Source organism: Mustelus asterias, unplaced genomic scaffold (genome assembly GCF_964213995.1).
Source record: "Mustelus asterias unplaced genomic scaffold, sMusAst1.hap1.1 HAP1_SCAFFOLD_350, whole genome shotgun sequence".
Lineage (NCBI taxonomy): Eukaryota > Metazoa > Chordata > Chondrichthyes > Carcharhiniformes > Triakidae > Mustelus > Mustelus asterias.
Genome location: NW_027590309.1, coordinates 159,057 through 178,167, shown reverse-complemented (window position 1 = coordinate 178,167; position 19,111 = coordinate 159,057). Strand labels below are relative to the sequence as shown.

The 19,111-nt window shown below is 47.3% G+C and overlaps 1 protein-coding gene across 2 annotated transcripts in view; it reads left to right on the top strand.

The window, feature by feature from the left end:
- LOC144486466 (X-ray repair cross-complementing protein 5-like) overlaps positions 1-19,111 on the top strand; it is a 37,889-nt gene that overhangs the window by 1,447 nt on the left and 17,331 nt on the right. The window contains exons 2-7 of one of the 2 annotated variants that reach the window (XM_078204501.1): positions 2,438-2,547; positions 3,638-3,776; positions 6,637-6,891; positions 9,559-9,742; positions 12,231-12,417; positions 16,076-16,244. In XM_078204501.1, the coding sequence (XP_078060627.1) occupies positions 2,438-2,547; positions 3,638-3,776; positions 6,637-6,891; positions 9,559-9,742; positions 12,231-12,417; positions 16,076-16,244 (1,044 nt within the window). The remainder of the gene's footprint in view (positions 1-2,437; positions 2,548-3,637; positions 3,777-6,636; positions 6,892-9,558; positions 9,743-12,230; positions 12,418-16,075; positions 16,245-19,111) is intronic. The other variant, XM_078204502.1, reaches the window with a different exon arrangement.

Below are 19,111 nucleotides of genomic sequence, written 5' to 3'. Positions count from 1 at the left end.
AGCGCCAGGGATCCGTGTTTGACTCTCGGCTTGGGTGACTGTGCGGAGTCTGCACATTCTCCCCGTGTCTGTGTGGGTTTCCTCCAGGTGCTCCAGTTTTCTCCGGAAAGATGTGCTGGTTAGGTGCATTGGTCCTCTGGTTCTTGATCCTTCCACCAATGGGAACAGTTTCTCCCTCTTGACTCTGTCCAGATTCCTCGTGATTTTGAACTTTTCCAAGGAAAACAGTTCCAACTTCTCCAATCTATCCACATAACTGAAGTCCCTCATCCCTGGAACCACCTGGACCTTTTCTGAAACCGTCATATCTTTCCTAAATTGCAATCTCCAGAATTGGACGCAATACTCCAGTTGATGCTGGACCAGTGTTTTGTAAAAATTCATTTTCACTCCCTTGCTGTTGTACTCTGTGCTGTTATTTATAAAGACCAAGATCCCATGTGCCTTTTTATCCACTTTCTCAACTTGTCTTGCCACCTTCAGTGATTTATGCACATATACACCCAGGTCTCTCTGCTCCAGCACCCACTTTAGAATTGTTTGTTTTATTTTATATTGTGTCCTTTGCATTCTTCCTACCAAAATGAATCAGAAAGAGGCTATTCGGCCCATCGGGTCTGCACCGACCACAATCCCACCCAGGCCCTACCCCCATATCCCAACATATTTACCCACTACTCCCTCTAACCTACGCATCTCAGGACACTAAGGGCAATTTTTAGCATGGCCAATCAACCTAACCCGCACATCTTTGGACTGTGGGAAGAAACTGGAGCACCTGGAGGAAACCCACGCAGACACGAGGAGAATGTGCAAACTCCACACAGATAGTGACCCAAGCCGGGAATCGAACCCAGGTCCCTGGAGCTGTGAAGCAGCAGTGCTAACCACTATGCTAGCGTGCCGAATCATTTTGCGTTTCTCAGCATTACATTTAATCTGATACTTGTCCATTCCATCAGCCCCGTCTTTGTCCTCTTCAAGTTTAACACTATCTCCCTGACAGTTCACAGTACTTCCAAGTCTTTCTTAATTCAATTTTTGCAAACACATTTCCAGCTTCATGACAGGTGGCACAGTGAAGGTATTCCTCCCATGTGACTCAGCCACAACTTCAGAAAGATCTGAATCCTTTCTCTCTCCACAGACACTGCCAGACCTGCTGAATTTTTCCAGCCTTTTCCATTTTTATTTCAGATTTCCAGCATCCCCAGTTATTTGATTTTATTAGATGAGTAAAACGCGATCATTAAGAAACCCACCAACGCCTCTATTTTCTGAGGAGACTAAGGAAATACAACTGGAAGAATGCTTTCGATGATGCATCTGTAGGTGTTGGTGAGAGTCGTATGTCCGCAGATAGAAAGCATCCTTTCTGGTTGTATCACAGCTTGGTATGGGCTCCTGCTCTGCCCAAAACCGCAAGGAACTACAAAAGGTCGTGACGGTAGCCCAATCCATCACACAAACCAGCCTCCCATCCATTGACTCTGTCTACACTTCCCGCTGCCTTGGCAAAGCAGCCAGCATAATTAAGGACCCCACGTACCCCGGACATTCTCTCTTCCACATTCTCCCATCGGGATTTAGATGCAAAAGTCTGAGATCATGGTACCAACCGACTCAAAAACAGTTTCTTAGAATCATAGAATCCTACAGTGCAGGAGGAGGCCATTTGTCCCATCGAGCCCGCACCGCCAACTATCCCACCCAGGCCCTATCCCCGTAACCCCACATATTTACCCTGCTAATCCCCCTGACACTAAGGGACAATTTAGTATAGCCAATCAACCTAACCCGCACATCATTGGACTGTGGGAGGAAACCCACGCAGACACGGGGAAAATGTGCAGACTCCACACAGACTTTCACCCAAGCCGGGAATTGAACCCGGGTCCCTGGCGCTGTGAGGCAGCAGTGCTAATCACTGTGCCACCGTGCACCCCTGCTACTATCAGACTTTTGAATGGACCTACCTCGCATTAAGTTGATCTTTCTCTACACCCGAGCTTTGACTAACACTACATTCTGCACTCTCTCCTTTCCTTCTCTATGAATGGTATATTTTGTCTATATAGCGCGCAAGAAACTATACTTTTCACTGTATACTAATCCACGTGACAATAAATCAAATCAAACCAGGGTGACACCCTCCCCCCCAACCCCTGCAGTCTTTCCGGGGCCTTCTCTGAGTGATGTCACTGCGGTTCTAGCAGTTAGAAGGTTGTTGAGGCACAGCTATCGATTTTTTTTTACAAAAGAGAATGTATTACATCCACTCACAGAGATGTCCAGCTGTTACAAACACCATAAATCCCTCCTAATACAAAGAATCGTGTAGTGGTTGGAGAATGATCACAAGCTGCGATTCCTCGGTTTTGTCACCAGCCGCTCTTTTCTATCAGTTAAGGTTGTGACGTGTTGATTTATGTTTCAGAGGACGTTCGATACGCAGGCAGGGATAGCTTAGTCTTCCTCATCGATGCCTCGGAGGCCATGTTTGAAATGAATGATGAGGCCACTTCAGCATTCGACATGACTATTCAGGTAAGAGGAGACCAGTGACAGTGCTGTAGGTGACAGTCGTTAAGTATGTTCAGGGCTGAGGTAGACAGATTTTTAATCAGTCAGGGAATCGAGGGTCTTGGGGATAAGGCGGGAAAGTGGAGTTGAGGATTATCAAATCAGTCATGATCTCATTGAATGGTGGAACAGACTCGATGGGCTGAATGGCCTCCTTCTGTTCCTATGCCTGATACTCTAATGGTCCTATAAAACCAGATGTCTGTCTCTCCCTCACATCTCTGAGAGACACACACACACAGTCCCTCTTCTTGAAAACATTCAAGGCACATTTTTACCTCAAAAAAGGTTTTTGAAATTTGTCCTGATGTTTTTCAAAAATACTGTGAAGAAAATCTACCGTGCAAAAGGGACAGCACGGTGGCACAATGGTTAGCACTGCTGCTTCACAGTGCCAGGGACCCAGGTTTGATTCCTGGCTTGGGTCACTGTCTGTGTGGAGTTTGCATGTTCTCCCTGTGTCTGCGTGTGCTGAGTGTTTTAAGAATATAAGAACATAAGAAATAGGAGCAGGAGTAGGCCATCTAGCCCCTCAAGCCTGCCCCGCCATTCAATAAGATCATGGCCGATCTGATCGTGGTTTTGTTCCACTTACCCGCCCGCTCCCCGTAACCCTTAATTCCCTTCTTGATCAGAAATCTATCTACCTGTGACTTAAACATTTTTAATGAGGTAGCCTCCACTGCTTCAATGGGCAGAGATTCCCTACCCTCTGAGAGAAGAAGTTCCTCCTCAACTCTGTCCTAAACTGACTCCCCCTTATTTTGAGGCTGTGTCCTCGAGTTCTTGTTTCCTTTCTAAGTGGAAAGAATCTCTCTGCCTCTCCCCTCTCTAGCCCCTTCATTATCTTATATGTCTCTATAAGATCTCCCCTCAGCCTTCTAAACTCCAACGAGTACAGGCCCAATCTACTCAATCTCTCCTCATAAGCTAACCCCCTCATCTCCGGTATCAACCTGGTCAACCTTCTCTGTACTCCCTCCAAGGCCAATACATCCTTCCGCAAAGGTCGGTTGATAGTGCTGCTGACTGATTAGACTCTCTCTACTTGCAGTGTGTCCACAGGGTTTACACCAGTAAGATTATTAGCAGCGACCGTGACCTTCTGGCTGTCGTGTTCTTCGGGACTCAGAAGCACAAGAACTCTGTTGACTTCAAGCATGTTTATGTCCTCCACGACTTGGACACACCAGGCAAGTTTATCCCCCAGATCTGGAGCAAGTCCATTTAAACTCGGTGTGGGGTATGTCCTTCCCTTGGGACTCTGCTCTGTGCAAGTTGTGGTGTAGGTACGCAGCTGGGAGCAGTAAAGTGACAATAACCAGGCAATCTGATTCAGTGATGTTGATTGAGAAGTAACGATTGGCCGGAATACTGGGAATACACTTCAGAAGTATTGACTGTAAGGCGTTTTGGGACATCTGGGATTGGGAAAGGCGCTATATCAATGCAATTGGTGCCTTTCGGTTGCACTTTTCACATTTACCCACCGTCTTCTCATTGGATCACTGATATGAAGAGCAGGGAACAGGCATGATGGACTGAATGGCCTCCTCATCATAGAATACTACAGTGCAGAAAGAGGCCATTCGAGTCAACACTGATAACAATCCCAGCCCTATCCCTGCAACCCCATGTCTTTACCCTGCTAATCCCCTGACACTAAGGGTTAATTTAGCATGGCCATTCCACCTAACTGTACGTCTTTCAGACTGTGGGAGGAAACCAGAGCACCCAGAAGAAACCCACGGGGAGAATGTGCAGACTCCACGCAGACAATGACCTGAGGCCGGAATTGAACCCGGGCCCCTGGCGCAGTGAGACGGCAGTGCTAACCACTGTGCCACCCGTGCCACCATGTATGTAAAATTCGATATTTCCTTGATCCCATTTCCTTTGTCCCTCTGTCCAGTTGGGTTAACATCCTTTCTGCCTCAACCACAAAACTTGAAAATAAATTTCACATGTTTACAACTCACAATTCTCCAAGACTTGTCTGGACCCCAGGAACGGAATGAATATTCTGCTAATAAGAATAGTCTATTTGAAACTCCAGATTTAATGCCCATTCTTGGACCTAATTGCTAATTACCGCAATCTCAGCCCGTCCAGAGCCACTAAGCGGACGGCTCAAGTCCAGATGAGATTCTGTTTCCATGGAGCAGAACATGTGTCTCCTCGAGCCCACTTCCACTGGAGGTGTGGGGAACTCTGGCTGGCATAAAGAACAAAGAACAATACAGCACAGGAACAGGCCCTTCGGCCCTCCAAGCCCGCGCCGCTCCCTGGTCCAAACTAGACCATTCTTTTGTATCCCTCCATTCCCACTCCGTTCATATGGCTGTCTAGATAAGTCTTAAACGTTCCCAGTGTGTCCGCCTCCACCACCTTGCCTGGCAGCGCATTCCAGGCCCCCACCACCCTCTGTGTAAAATATGTCCGTCTGATATCTGTGGCATGAGGCACCATTTTGCAGGACAGCTCAGACTGAGGTTCAAAACGCACAAGTTCTTGGATGCATTGTTTTGAGGTCCTGGTGGAATAGAAATATTGTGGTTACAAATGCAGGTCAGATGCTGGGAACTCTGCGGGGAGTAACTCACCTTCTGACTCCCCCAATATCTGTCCACCATCTACAGGGCACAAGTCAGGAGTGTAATGGAATACTCCCCACTTGCCCGGATGAGTGCGGCTCCAACTTCACGCAAGAAACTCGACTCCATCCAGGACAAAGTGGTCCACTTGATTGGCATCACATCTACCACCTTCAACACTCTCACTCTCCTCCACCGAGTGGCAGCCGTGTGTACCATCTGTAAGATGCTCTGCAGCAACTCACCTAAGGCTCCTTCAACAGGATAAAGTAGACGTGGAGCGGATGCTTCTGCTGGTGGGGCATTCTAGGACGAGAGGTCGTAGTCTTAGGATAAGGGGCAGCAAATTTAAAACAGAGTTGAGGAGAAACTACTTCTCCCAAAGGCTTGTGAAACTCTGGAATTCGCTCCCCCAAAGTGCAGCGGATGCTGGAACAGTGAGTAAAATTAAGGAGGAGTTAGACTGATTTTTTAATTGGGAATGGGTTGAAAGGTTATGGGGAGAAGGCAGGAAAATGGGGATGAGGAGCATATCAGCCATGATTGAATGGCGGAGCAGACCCGATGGGCCAAATGGCCTAATTCTGCTCCTATATCTTATCAACTTATGAACAGCACCTTCCAAACCCATGACTTCTACCATCTAGAAGGAAAAAGGCAGCACATATCTTGGAACTCCGCCACCTGCAAGTTCCCCTCCAAGCCACTCACCATCCTGACTTGGAAATATATCAGCTGTTCCTTCACTGTCGCTGGGGCAAAATCCTGGAAGTCCCTCCCTAACAGCACTGTGGGTGTGCCTACACCACAGGGACTGTAGCGGTTCAAGATGGCGGCTCACCACCTACTTTCTCGAGGGCAATAACAGATGGTCGAGCCAGCAACACCCACATCCTATAAAAGAAAAATTAAAAAGCCAAGAGGAGGAGGAGAGTTCTAGCCCCAGGATCCTTAAGTTTGAAAGTGTAAGAGCAGGTTTCTGAGGCCTCTGTCCCTAATAGGTCATCATCCTGTATCTATGTAAAAAGAACATGGGCCATTTCCTGTTTTTTATTCATTTGTGGGACACGGGCGTCGCTGGCTGGCCAGCATTTATTGCCCATCCCTAGTTGCCCGAGGGCAGTTGAGAGCCAACCACATTGCTGTGGCTCTGGAGTCACATGTAGGCCAGACCAGGTAAGGACGGCAGATTTCCTTCCCTAAAGGACATTAGTGGCCCAGATGGGTTTTTCTGACAATCGACCATGGTTCATGGTCATCAGTGGATTCTTAATTCCAGATTTTTTCTTTATTGAATTCAAATTCCACCGTCTGCCGTGGCGACATTCGAACCCGGGTCCCCGGAACATTAGCTGAGTTTCTGGGTTAATAGTCTAGCGATAATACCACTGGGCCATCGCCTCCCCTGGTGTGTTTAATAGATTGATGTTCTAATCTGACTCTCTCTGTCTGGGCTCAGGTGCTAAGCGAGTACTGGAGTTGGACCAGTCTGAGGGGGAGAAGGGGAACAAGTCCTTCAAGAAGAACATAGGCCACAGTGCCGATGACTCGTTGAGTGATGCTCTCTGGGTCTGCTCCAATCTCTTCAGTGACGTCACGCTGAAACTGAGCCACAAGCGCATCATGCTGTTCACCAACAATGACAACCCACATGCTAAAGACAGCTCCAAAGCACGACTGACCAGAACAAAGGCCAATGACCTGCGAGAGACAGGTCGGCAAACCACTGTTACCATCAAGCATTTGTCAGCGACTGGTTCAAAGATGTTGAATCACAAAGTCCTCACTTAAGATTGCAGTTGCATTGCCGTGAAGTGCAACTTTATGTGAAACAACTTTAAACAAATCAGGTTTTCCCATTAAAACCAATGTGAAAGCTGTCTTTAGAGTCTGTAGGACATTTCTCAACATGATAACCTGTGAGTGAAAATATTTAATGTTGCTGAATTACTATAGCGGTCGATGAAATAACTTTTGAAATGAAATCAATTTAAAGATATAAATATACTTCGCTCCGGTTTTCTGCCCATCATGCTTGCCGAATCTCCCACGTGCCACGCATTCCACTCGCTGACCCTCCCTCTGGGAAACTGCAGACCCTCTTCCTCAGCTTGTCACCTGAGAGCAGAGATTTCAGAGGGTTATTGGACTGGGGTGCAGGTCGCAGAGACGGGGAGGGCTGAGGCAATGGATGGATTTGACAAGATTGAAAATAGTGCTTCGCACAAAATTGGAGCGTAAGTAGGCCATTCGGCCCCTCCCGCCTGCTGTGCCGTTCAATGAGATCATGCCTTGTACGTTTGTGTTTCAAATTCCACATTCCTATCTACCCACAATAATCTTTGATTCCCTCACCGAACAAGAATCTCTCTACCTCTGCCTTAAAGATATTCAGTGACCCCCCCATTGCCTTCTGAGACAGAGGCCGGAATTTTACCGGCACGCCTGCCCTGATTCCAGGGATGGATGAGGCTCGGAGAACGGCATTCTCCGTTAGCCTCGGGCGGGATCGTGCGAACCTCAAGCGGACATGCCAGTAAATTCCGGCCAGAGAGTTCCAAAGTCATGCAACCCTCTGAAAGAAAAGAATTCTCTCCATCTCTGTCCTAAAAGGGCAACCACTAATTTCAAAACAGAGCCCGCTCGTTCTGGACTCTCCCACAAGAAGAAACATCCTTTCCATGCCCACCTTGTCCAGACCGTTCAGGATCTTAGTTACTTCAATCAAGTCACCCCTCACCCTTCTAAACTCCAGTGGAAACAAGCCCAGTCTGCCCAACCTTTCCCCATAAGATAACCCGCTCGTTCCAGCTATCGATCCAGCAAACCCCCTCTGAAATGTCTCCAACTCATTTACACACTTCCTTAGAATCCCATGGAATCCCTACAGTGCAGAAGGAGGCCATTCGGCCCATCAAGCCTGCACCAACCACAATCCCACACAGGCCCTATTCCTGTAACCCCACATATTTCACCTGCTCATCCGACTGACACTTACAATCACTTCACTGACAATCCCACCCAGGCCCTATCCCCAAAACCTTATGTATTTACCCAGCTAATTCCCCTGATGCTGTAGGTTAGGTGGATTAGCCATGGTAAATGCATGCGGTTACAGGGATAAATCGATTGGGTGGACCTGAGTAAGATGTTTTTTCGGAGAGTCGGTGCAGACTCAATGGGCTGAATGGTCTCCTTCTGCACTGTAGGGATTCTATGGTTCATTCTCACTCTCTAGAGGACTCACTTAACTTGCTATTTTCCTGTTTAAACACCTGTAGAAACACATGCTATAAGTTTTCACATTTCTAGCCATCTTCCTCTCATACTCTAATTTCTTTCTCCTGATTAACCTTTGGTCATTCTCTGCTGTTCTTCACATTCTAACCAATCATCTGGCCTGCAGTTATATGCTTTTTCCTTAAGTTTGACAGTTTCCTTAACTTCTTTAGTTAACCACGGAAGTGGGTCCTCCCCCTTCAAATATTTTTAATAGTAGAAATTTACTTATTCAGAATATTCTGAAATAGCCCCTTAAATGTCTGCCACTGCTTGTCTATTGATCTGTCCCCTAGCCTAATCTCCCAGTTCACTTAGCTAGCACAACTTTCATGCCCACATAGTTGCCTTTATTTAAGTTTAAAATACTAGCCTTAGACCCACTCTTCTCCCTTTCAAACTATTCAGTCGTGTTGAAGCGGGGTTCGACAGTGTAGTGGCCAGACCAGTGTTGTACTGTGCATTGGAGCTTCATCGAACAATCCCTTCACTGCTTCCACTGTCCTGATTGTCACCTGAAGCGTGGTTCTGTAGGGATGGCCAGAAGGCTGTTTCCCAACATGGGTTGGTGTCCTGCCAGCCAGCATCCAAAACTAAAGGAAGGGTAAGACCTGCAGCCCACGCCAGCCTGCCCTGTGACGTGATGGTACGAAGACCGGAACTAAACACTTCTTCCTCTCTTTCCTCATTCTATCCCCCCCGCTCCCCCCAGTCACCGACATAGTCTGCTAATCAAGGCAAATAAACAGGCCCAAAGTCAAACACGTCAGGCAACCAAAACCAGTCTAGGAGATCACAGATCAAATCTGATTTTCTGTACTTCACAATCTTTACCCTCGTCAAGAACTGGGTCCAGCTCCAACTTAAAGAATCTGAGAAACGTTGCAGGGAAAATTGCCGATCATTTTTTGTCAAAAGACTGGGCGGAATTTTCCCGTCCCGCCCACCACGGGAATCGTAGCGAGCGGGACATGGACCCTTGGGGGTGAGCGTGGCTGGAAAATCCCGCCCATCATCTCGCGAGCAATAATAACAGAAGCTTTGCCTTTTGCTGCTATGCTGTGAATGGTGTGTCTTTGTCTCTGCCCTTGTCTGTGTACAGGTATCATCCTTGACCTGATGCATCTGAAGAAGCCTGGTGGGTTTGACATGTCTCTCTTTTACTGCGACATTGTCAGTGTATCAGAGGATGGGGATGCAGCTGTGCAAGGCGAGGGGTCAGCCAGGTTGGGCGATCTGCTTCGGAAAGTGTGGGCCAAGGACTACAAGAAGAGGACCGTCACCAGGTCAGCAGTCACTCAGAGTAGCACCGCGTCTCCTGGGTCCTCGGAGAGTTTCTAATGTATTCCCTGCGGACCTTGGCAGACAGAACGTCCGTGTTCATGCACACAATCTGCTCAAATGTACGGACGATCTTCATAGATTAGGCACTCAGGGCATGTTTCCACTCGCTGGGAAGAGCGAAACCAGAAGCCGTCAACACCAGGTAGTGACCAGGCCAGGAATGCAGGAGAAATTTCTTTACCCAGAGAGTGATGGGAATGTGGAACTTGGCTACCACAGGGTTGTAATGAATGGTGTAGCTGCGTTTACGGAGAAGCTGGATGAGCATGAGAGAGAAAATCATTGGCCGGTTACGCTGATAACGCTAAAGGGAGAGGGGAGGGAGAAAGTTCATGGGAAGCGGAAATACTGGCATGCAGCTGTTGGGCTGAATGGCCTGTTTCTCTGCTGCGTCTCTTATTTTGAAACATCATAAGGTGCATCATGTTACTTTGACAGGAATCGGCCATACAAAGAATATAGTACAGCACAGGAACAGGCCCTTCAGCCCTCCAAGTCTGCGTCTGGACACAGGACGCCTTTCTAAACTAAAGACCTTTCGTCTCTACATAGCAAATTCCTCCATTCCCAGCCTTTTCATGTATCTATCCAGATGCCTCTTAAATGTTGCTATTGTATCTGCTTCTACCACCTCCTCTGGCAGCGCGTCCCAGGCACTTACCACCCTCTGTGTAAAAAAACTTGCCTCTCACATCTCCTTTAAACTTTCCCCCTTTTTGCCTTAAACCTCTGTCCCCTAGTAATTGGCATTTCTACCCTGGGAAAAAGACTCTGACTATCCATTCTATCCACGCCTCTCATAATCTTGTAGACTTCTATCAGGTCGCCCCTCAGCCTCTGACGTTCAAATGAAAACAAATCAAGTTTGTCCAATCTCTTCTCATAGCTAATACCCTCCAAACCAGGTAACATCCTGGTAAACTTTTAATGTGGCGACCAGAACTGTATGCAATATTCCAAACATGCCCTAACTAAAGCTCTATACAGCTGCAACTTGACCTGCCAAATTTTGCACCCTATGGCCCAACCGATGAAGGCAAGCATGCCATACGCCATCTTGACCACCTTATCCACTTGTGTTGCCACTTTCAGGGAACTGTGGACCTGTACGCCCAGATCCCTCTGCATGTTAATGCTTCTAAGGGTCCTGCCATTTACTGTGTATTTCCCTACTGCATTGGACCTTTCAAAATGCATCATCTTTGATTTGATTTGATTTATTATTGTCACATGTATTGGTATACAGTGAAAAGTATTGTTTCTTGTGCACTATACCGACAACGCATACCATTCATAGAGAAGAAAAGGAGAGAGCGCAGAATGTTACCGTCATAGCTAGGATGGAGAGAAATATCAACTTAATGCAAGGTAGGTCCATTCGAAAGTCTGATAGCAGCAGGGAAGAAGCTGTTCTCGAGTCAGTTGGTACGTGACCGTATCTTTTGGTGGAAGAGAGAATGTCCGGGGTGTCTGGGGTCCTTAATTATGCTGAGTGCTTTGCTGAGGCAGCGGGAAGTGTAGACAGAGTCAATGGATGGGAGGCTGGTTTACATGATGGATTGGGCTACATTCACAACCTTTTGTAGTTTATTGCGGTCTTGGGCAGAGCAGGATCCATACCAAGCTGTGATACAACCAGAAAGAATGCTTTCTATGGTGTATCTGTAGAAGGTGGTGAGAGTCATAGTGGACATGCCAAATTTCCTTCGTCTTCTGAGAAAAAAGAGGCGCATTTGTCTGGATTAAATTCCATCTGCCATTTCTCCGCCCAAGTCTATCCAGACTATCGATATCCTGCTGCATCCTCTGACAATCCTCCTCACAAACATTGGTAAACGTAGCAACTATTTTCCACACACACTTGAACAGTGAGATAATGACCAGATCTGTTTTTTGGAGGTTAATTTGACAGGACAGAGCTTCCCTGCTCTCCAAAGTAAAGTTTATTTATTAGTCACAAGTAAGGCTTACATTAACACTGCAATAAAGTTACTGTGAAATTCCCCTAGTTGCCACAGTCCGGCACCTGTTCGGGTCAATGCACCCTAACCAGCACATCTTTCAGAATGTGGGAGGAAACCGGAGCACCCGGAGGAAACCCACGCAGACACGGGGAGAATGTGTAAACTCTACACAGACAGTGACCCGAGCCGGGAATCGAACCCGGGTCCCTGGCGCTGTGAAGCAGCAGTGCTAACCACTGTGCCACCGTGCCATCCTCCATGTGGTGCTGTGGGATCTTTTACATCCAACTGACCAAGTCGTCAGGACCTTGGCTTAAACCCCACCGCCCCCCATCCCTAAACTGCCGCCTTCTTCAACCGCTTAATGTGCATCAGAATGTCTTTGAGTTTCAGCCCCTGTTAAACTCTCTGTTCCGGTGTCGGTTGTATTTGATGTCCTGTTTTTGTTTTGTTTTGTTTTGGCCAGGCTGAACCTGAAGCTGGGAGAAGGCGTGGAACTTTCAGTCGGAGTTTACAATCTCGTGCGGAGTGCCAGGAAACCCAGTGCCGTCCGCCTGTACCGAGAAAGCAACGAGCCCGTCAAAACCAAAACCCGCTGGTTTAACGGGGAGATGGGCAGTCCGCTCCTGCCCAGCGACACCAAGAAGGCCCAGGTAAAGGACGGTGAACCTATACCGTGCTGAATTAAAACGTCAACTCCTGCCTGACCAAAGGCAAAACACTGCGGATGCTGGTAATCTGAAATACAAACAGAAAATGCTCTTTCTTAATTCATGAACGAGATGTGAGTTATTGTGCATCCCTAATTGCCCTCGAGCAGGCGATGATGAGGCGTTTTCTAAAACTGCTGCACTCTGCGATGTGAAGGCACATCCACAGTGCAGTTTCATCATGACTTTTGACACAACTGAGTGGCTTTCTAAGTCAATCAGAGGGTAGTTGAGAGTCAGCCATGCGGTTCTGGATCCTCAGACAGGCCAGACCGGGTAAGGACGGCAGATTTCCTTCTCTAAAGAGCATTAATGAACCAGATGGGTTTTTACAACAATCGGGTAATTTCATGATCACAGACTAATTTCCCCTTTATTATACAGCTCTGGCGAAGGGTCATCCAGACTCGAAACGTTGGCTCTTTTCTCTATTCACAGATGCTGCCAAACCTGCTGAGATTTTCCAGCATCTTCTCTTTTTCTCCCCCAGTTGCTGTGGTGTGGTTTGAACTCGTGCCTCTAGATCGACGGCACGGTGGCACAGTAGGTTAGCACTGCTGACTCACAGCACCAGGGACCCGGGTTCAATTCCTGGTTTGGGTCACTGTCTATCTGGAGTTTGCACGTTCTCCCCGTGTCTGCGTGGGTTTCCTCCGGGTGCTCCGGTTTCCTGCCACAGTCCAAAGATGTGCGGTTTAGGTGGATTGGCCATGCTAAATTGCCCCTTGAGTATCAGGGGGACTAGCTAGGGTAGATGCATAGGTTTATGAGGACAGGCCTGGGTGGGATTGTGGTCGGTGCAGACTTGATGGGCTGAACGGCCTCCTTCTGCACTGTAGGGATTCTATGATTCTATCATTAGTCAAAACCTCTGAATTACTCATCCAGTAATATAACTCCCCTGTTATTGTATCCCTTGTGCGTACTGTACAGAGAGAAACAAGAGTTAATCTTTCAGGTCAATGACTTTTCTTTACAACTAGCCCACGTTAGACATGCCACAGGGTTCAAACAGGTACAGAAGGAAGGTATGCATGGAGGGCTGGAAAGAGTGAAAGGGGAGGCAGCAGAGATTAAATAACAGAAGAGACAATGGTGCAAGGCAAAGATAGAATGGTAATGAGATGAGTAAATAAAGAAAAAAAGAACTTGTATTAATTAAAATAGCGCCTTCCACAACTTCAAGATGGCCCAAAGCACTTCACAGCCAATGAAGTACTTCTGAACTTTCCTGCAGACAAAAGGAATATGCCCAAGCCTTGCACCTGTTTTGAATTATCTGGCAGCTTGAGGAGCCTATAGCTCCCCATTGCTTTGTCCATGGCAAGACCTCGGCCAATCAGAGTCGACTTGTCAACCAATCAACACCCTTTTCTCCTGTGGTATAAATTGTCACAATTGTTTGAAATTTGACCTTCTGGGGTTTGTCCTGATGAGTGCAAGACAAAAAACTTCGACAACCTGTCTCCTTGTTCAGCATTGGTTTCGAAGTTTAGCCACTGCTGTAATGTAGGAATCTTTCTACTTACGTTTGACTCTCTCCATCCCTTTCTTCCACAAACTGATTCCCTCCCTGTAACTTGCTTTTTTATTTTAAAATAAGGATCAGTACGAGGTCTGTGTGGAGTTTGCACATTCTCCTCGTGTCTGCGTGGGTTTCCTCCGGGTGCTCCGGTTTCCTCCCACAGTCCAAAGATGTGCAGGTTAGGTTGATTGGCTAGGTTAAAAAAATTGCCCCTTAGAGTCCTGGGATGCGTAGGTTAGAGGGATTAGCGGGTAAAATATGTGGGGGTAGGGCCTGGGTGGGATTGTGGTCAGTGCAGACTCGATGGGCCGAATGGTCTCCTTCTGCACTGTAGGGTTTCTATGATTCTATGATTTCTATGTATCATTTTTATTTTCTGCTCTGTCTTTAACTGGTTACCTGTTTAAAGTTAAAAGTTTATTTATTAGTGTCACAAGTAAGGTTACATTAACACTGCGGTGAAGTTACTGTGAAAATCCCCTAGTCGCCACACTCCGGCGCCTGTTCGGGTAACGCTGAGGGAGAATTTAGCACGGCCAATGCACCCTAACCAGCACGTCTTTCGGACTGTGGAAGGAAACCGGAGCACCCGGAGGAAACCCACGCAGACACGGGGGAGAACGTGCTGACTCCACACAGACAATGACCCAAGCCGGGAAACGAACTCGCGTCCCTGGCGCTGTGAAGCAGCAGTGCTAACCACTGTGTCACCGTGCCGCCCCGTTTCTGGGGTACGCATCACCCTTCTTCCAATGTCCTGAATATTTTGTACCATCGTAATCCAGACAGCCAGTGGGAAGAGGCTTCCATCCCTTTGCTCTTTTTATACCGAGATTAACTTTCCATTTTTCAGTCAGACCTTCACTGGATTAGCTCTTTGAAGAAGAGGCATACGGACCGGAAATGTTAACTCTGCTTCTCTCTCCGTGCACCTGCTGAGCTTTTCCAGCATTCTCTGTTTTTATTTCAGATTTCCAGCGTCCATAGTATTTTGCTTTCACTTCATTGAGTTTATCTGCTTGATGTGGTTACATGACCATCTATATTGATGGAATATTCCACAAAATATGTCCAGCCTAATGAACAGAGCGTGCTTGAGCCTCTGTGTTATTTAACAAAATAACACAGAGGCTGTGTTACTCATGACGGTGATTGCTCATATCACACAGTGTGACCTAATCCAGAAGAGGACCGTTAGGGCGGCACGGCGGTTAGCACTGGTGCCTCACAGCGCCAGGGACCCGGGTTTGATTCCCGGCTTGGGTCACTGTCTGTGTGGAGTCTGCACGTTCTCCCTGTGTCTGCGTGGGTTTCCTCCGGGTGCTCCGGTTTCCTCCCACACTCCAAAGATGTGCAGGTTAGTTGATTGGCCATGATAAATTGCTCCTTAGTGTCAGGGGCACTATCAGGATAGATACATGGGGCTACAGGGATAGGGGCTGGGTGGGATTGTGGTCGGTACAAACTCAATGGGCTGAATGGCCTCCTTCTGCACTGCAGGGTTTCTATGATTACCCATCCCCAGTTGCCCTTGAGAAGGTGGTGGTGAGCTTCCTTCTTGAAACGCTACAGTGCATGTGGTGTAGGTACACCCACTGTGCTGTTAGGGAGTGAGTTCAGGGATTTTGACTCAGCGACAGTGAAGGAACAGCCAATATATTTCCAAGTCAGGATCGTGAGTGGCTTGGAGGGGAACTTGTAGGTGATGGTCTTCCCAGGTATCTGCTGCCCTGGCCCTTCTAGATGGAAGTAGTTGTGGGTTTGGAAGGAGCTATTGAAGGGACCTTGGTCAGTTCCTGCAGTGCATCTTATCGATGGTACACACGGCTGCCAATGTGTCCGTGGTGGAGGAAGTGAATGCTTGTAGAAGGAGTGCCAGTCAAGCGGGCTGTTTTGTCCTGGATGGTGTCAAGCTTCATGAGTGTTGCTGGAGCTGCAAGTGGAGAGTACTCCATCACTCCTGACTTGTGCCTTGTAGATGGTGGACAGGCTTTGGGAGGGTCAGCGGGTGAGTACCTCGAAAGATGTTGCTCTTTCATATAATTTAAGCCTGTTCTTGTTCTTTTTGGTTCCCAGGTTTATGGACAGAGGCAGATTGTTCTGGAGAAAGAGGAAACCGAGGAATTGAAGAGATTTGATGGCCCAGGCTTGGTTCTCATTGGTTTCAAGCCATTGTCACTCTTAAAGAAGCACCACCACATCAGACCCCCACAGTTCATTTACCCAGATGAGACGCTGATAACAGGTAACCCTCAGCCGCTGTTACTGCTGCCCTTTGGCCAAGTGGGCATGGCTCTACCCAGGGTATTTATAGAGCACAGGGTCCAAACTTCATCCCCCTTCTCCTCAGTTAGCTGATGGTTCACAAGACAGATTCATGCAGATAATGATGGGAAACCCTGCACTGGCAGCTAGAAGTGTTAAAACGTTAGGAGCTAATGTTCCAGCATGAGGGAATCCTACTGGAGAGAGAGAGAGTGTCTCGGAGGGAGGTGTTGACCCGTTAGAGAAAATCTCCATTACACGAGAGGAAGTGTTAGGTTTTTTAGGGAACATTAAAACTGACAAAGCCCCAGGGCCTGATGGCATCTATCCTCGACTGCTCTGGGAGACGAGAGATGAAATTGCTGGGCCTCTGACGGAAATCTTTGTCGCTTCTTTGGACACGGGTGAGGTCCCTGAGGATTGGGGGATAGCGAATGTGGTCCCGTTGTTTAAGAAGGGTAGCAGGGATAACCCAGGAAATTATAGGCCGGTGAGCTTGACGTCCGTGGTAGGGAAGTTGTTGGAGAGGATTCTTAGAGACAGGATGTATGTGCATTTAGAACGGAACAATCGCATTCGTGACAGACAGCATGGTTTTGTAAGAGGGAGGTCGTGCCTTACAAATTTGGTGGAGTTTTTTGAGGAAGTGACAAAAACGGTTGATGAAGGAAGGGCCGTGGATGTCGTCTATATGGATTTCAGTGAGTCATTTGACAAAGTCCCACATGGCAGGTTGGTTAAGAAGGTTAAGGCTCATGGGATACAAGGAGAAGTGGCTAGATGGGTGGAGAACTGGCTTGGCCATAGGAGACAGAGGGTAGTGGTCGAAGGGTCTTTTTCCGGCTGGAGGTCTGTGACCAGTGGTGTTCCGCAGGGCTCTGTACTGGGACCTCTGCTATTTGTGATATATACAAATGATTTGGAAGAAGGTGTAACTGGTGTAATCAGCAAGTTTGCGGATGACACGAAGATGGCTGGACTTGCGGATAGCGAAGAGTATTGTCGGGCAATACAGCAGGATATAGATAGGCTGGAAAATTGGGCGGAGAGGTGGCAGATGGAGTTTAATCCGGATAAATGCGAAGTGATGCATTTTGGAAGAAATAATGTAGGGAGGAGTTATACAATAAATGGCAGAATCATCAGGAGTATAGAAACACAGAGGGACCTAGGTGTGCAAGTCCACAAATCCTTGAAGGTGGCAACACAGGTGGAGAAGGTGGTGAAGAAGGCATATGGTATGCTTGCCTTTATAGGACGGGGTATAGAGTATAAAAGCTGGAGTCTGATGATGCAGCTGTATAGAACGCTGGTTAGGCCACATTTGGAGTACTGCGTCCAGTTCTGGTCGCCGCACTACCAGAAGGACGTGGAGGCGTTAGAGAGAGTGCAGAGAAGGTTTACCAGGATGTTGCCTGGTACGGAGGGTCTTAGCTATGAGGAGAGATTGCGTAGACTGGGGTTGTTCTCCTTGGAAAGACGGAGAATGAGGGGAGATCTAATAGAGGTGTACAAGATTATGAATGGTATAGATAGGGTGAACAGTGGGAAGCTTTTTCCCAGGTCGGAGGTGACGATCACGAGGGGTCACGGGCTCAAGGTGAGAGGGGCGAAGTATAACTCAGATATCAGAGGGATGTTTTTTACACAGAGGGTGGTGGGGGCCTGGAATGCGCTGCCAAGTAGGGTGGTGGAGGCAGGCACGCTGACATCGTCTAAGTCTTACCTGGATAGTCACATGAGCAGCCTGGGAATGGAGGGATACAAACGATTGGTCCAGTTGGACCAAGGAGCGGCACAGGCTTGGAGGGCCGAAGGGCCTGTTTCCTGTGCTCTACTGTTCTTTGTTCTTTGTTCTTTTATATATTTACAATGCAGCCGTAATATAGAGCAGATGCAAATATGTTATCAGATAGAATACCCCTCCTCTAGAATCCCTCTACCCTAGAATACCCTGTATAGAATACCACTATCCTAAAATACCCTGTTTAGAATACCCCTACTCTCGAATCTCTCTACCCTAGAATACCCTGAATAGAATCCCTCTATCCTAGAATACCCTGTGTAGAATCCCTCTATCCTAAAATACCCTGAATAGAATACCTCTATCCTAGAATACCCTGTCCAGAATCCCTCTATCCTAAAATACCCTGAATAGAATACCTCTATCCTAGAATATCCTGTCCAGAATCCCACTATCCTAAAATACCCTGAATAGAATACGTCTATCCTAGAATACCCTGTCTAGAATCCCTCTATCCTAAAATACCCTGAATAGAATACCTCTATCCTAGAATACCCCATATAAAATACCTCTATCCTAGAATACGCCGTATAGAATACCTCTACCCTAGGATACGCCGTATAGAATACCTCTACCCTAAAATACCCTGTCTAGAATATCTCTATCCTAGAATACCCCATATAGAATACCTCTACCCTAGAATACCTCGTATAGAATACCTCTATCCTAGAATACCCCGTATAGAATACTTCTATCCTAGAATACCCCGTATAGAATCCCTCTATCCTAGAATACCCCATATAGAATACCTCTACCCTAGAATATCCCGTATAGAATCCTTCTATCCTAAAATACCCTGAATAGAATACCTCTATCCTAGAATACCATGTATAGGATACCACTATCCTAAAATATCCTGAATAGAATCCCTCTACCTTAGAATACCCCGTATAGAATACCTCTACCCTTGAATACCCCGTATAGAATACCTCTACCCTAGAATAACCCGTACAGAATACCTCTACCCTAGAATACCCCGTATAGAATACTTCTATCCTAGAATACCCCATATAAAATACCTCTATCCTAGAATACCCCGTATA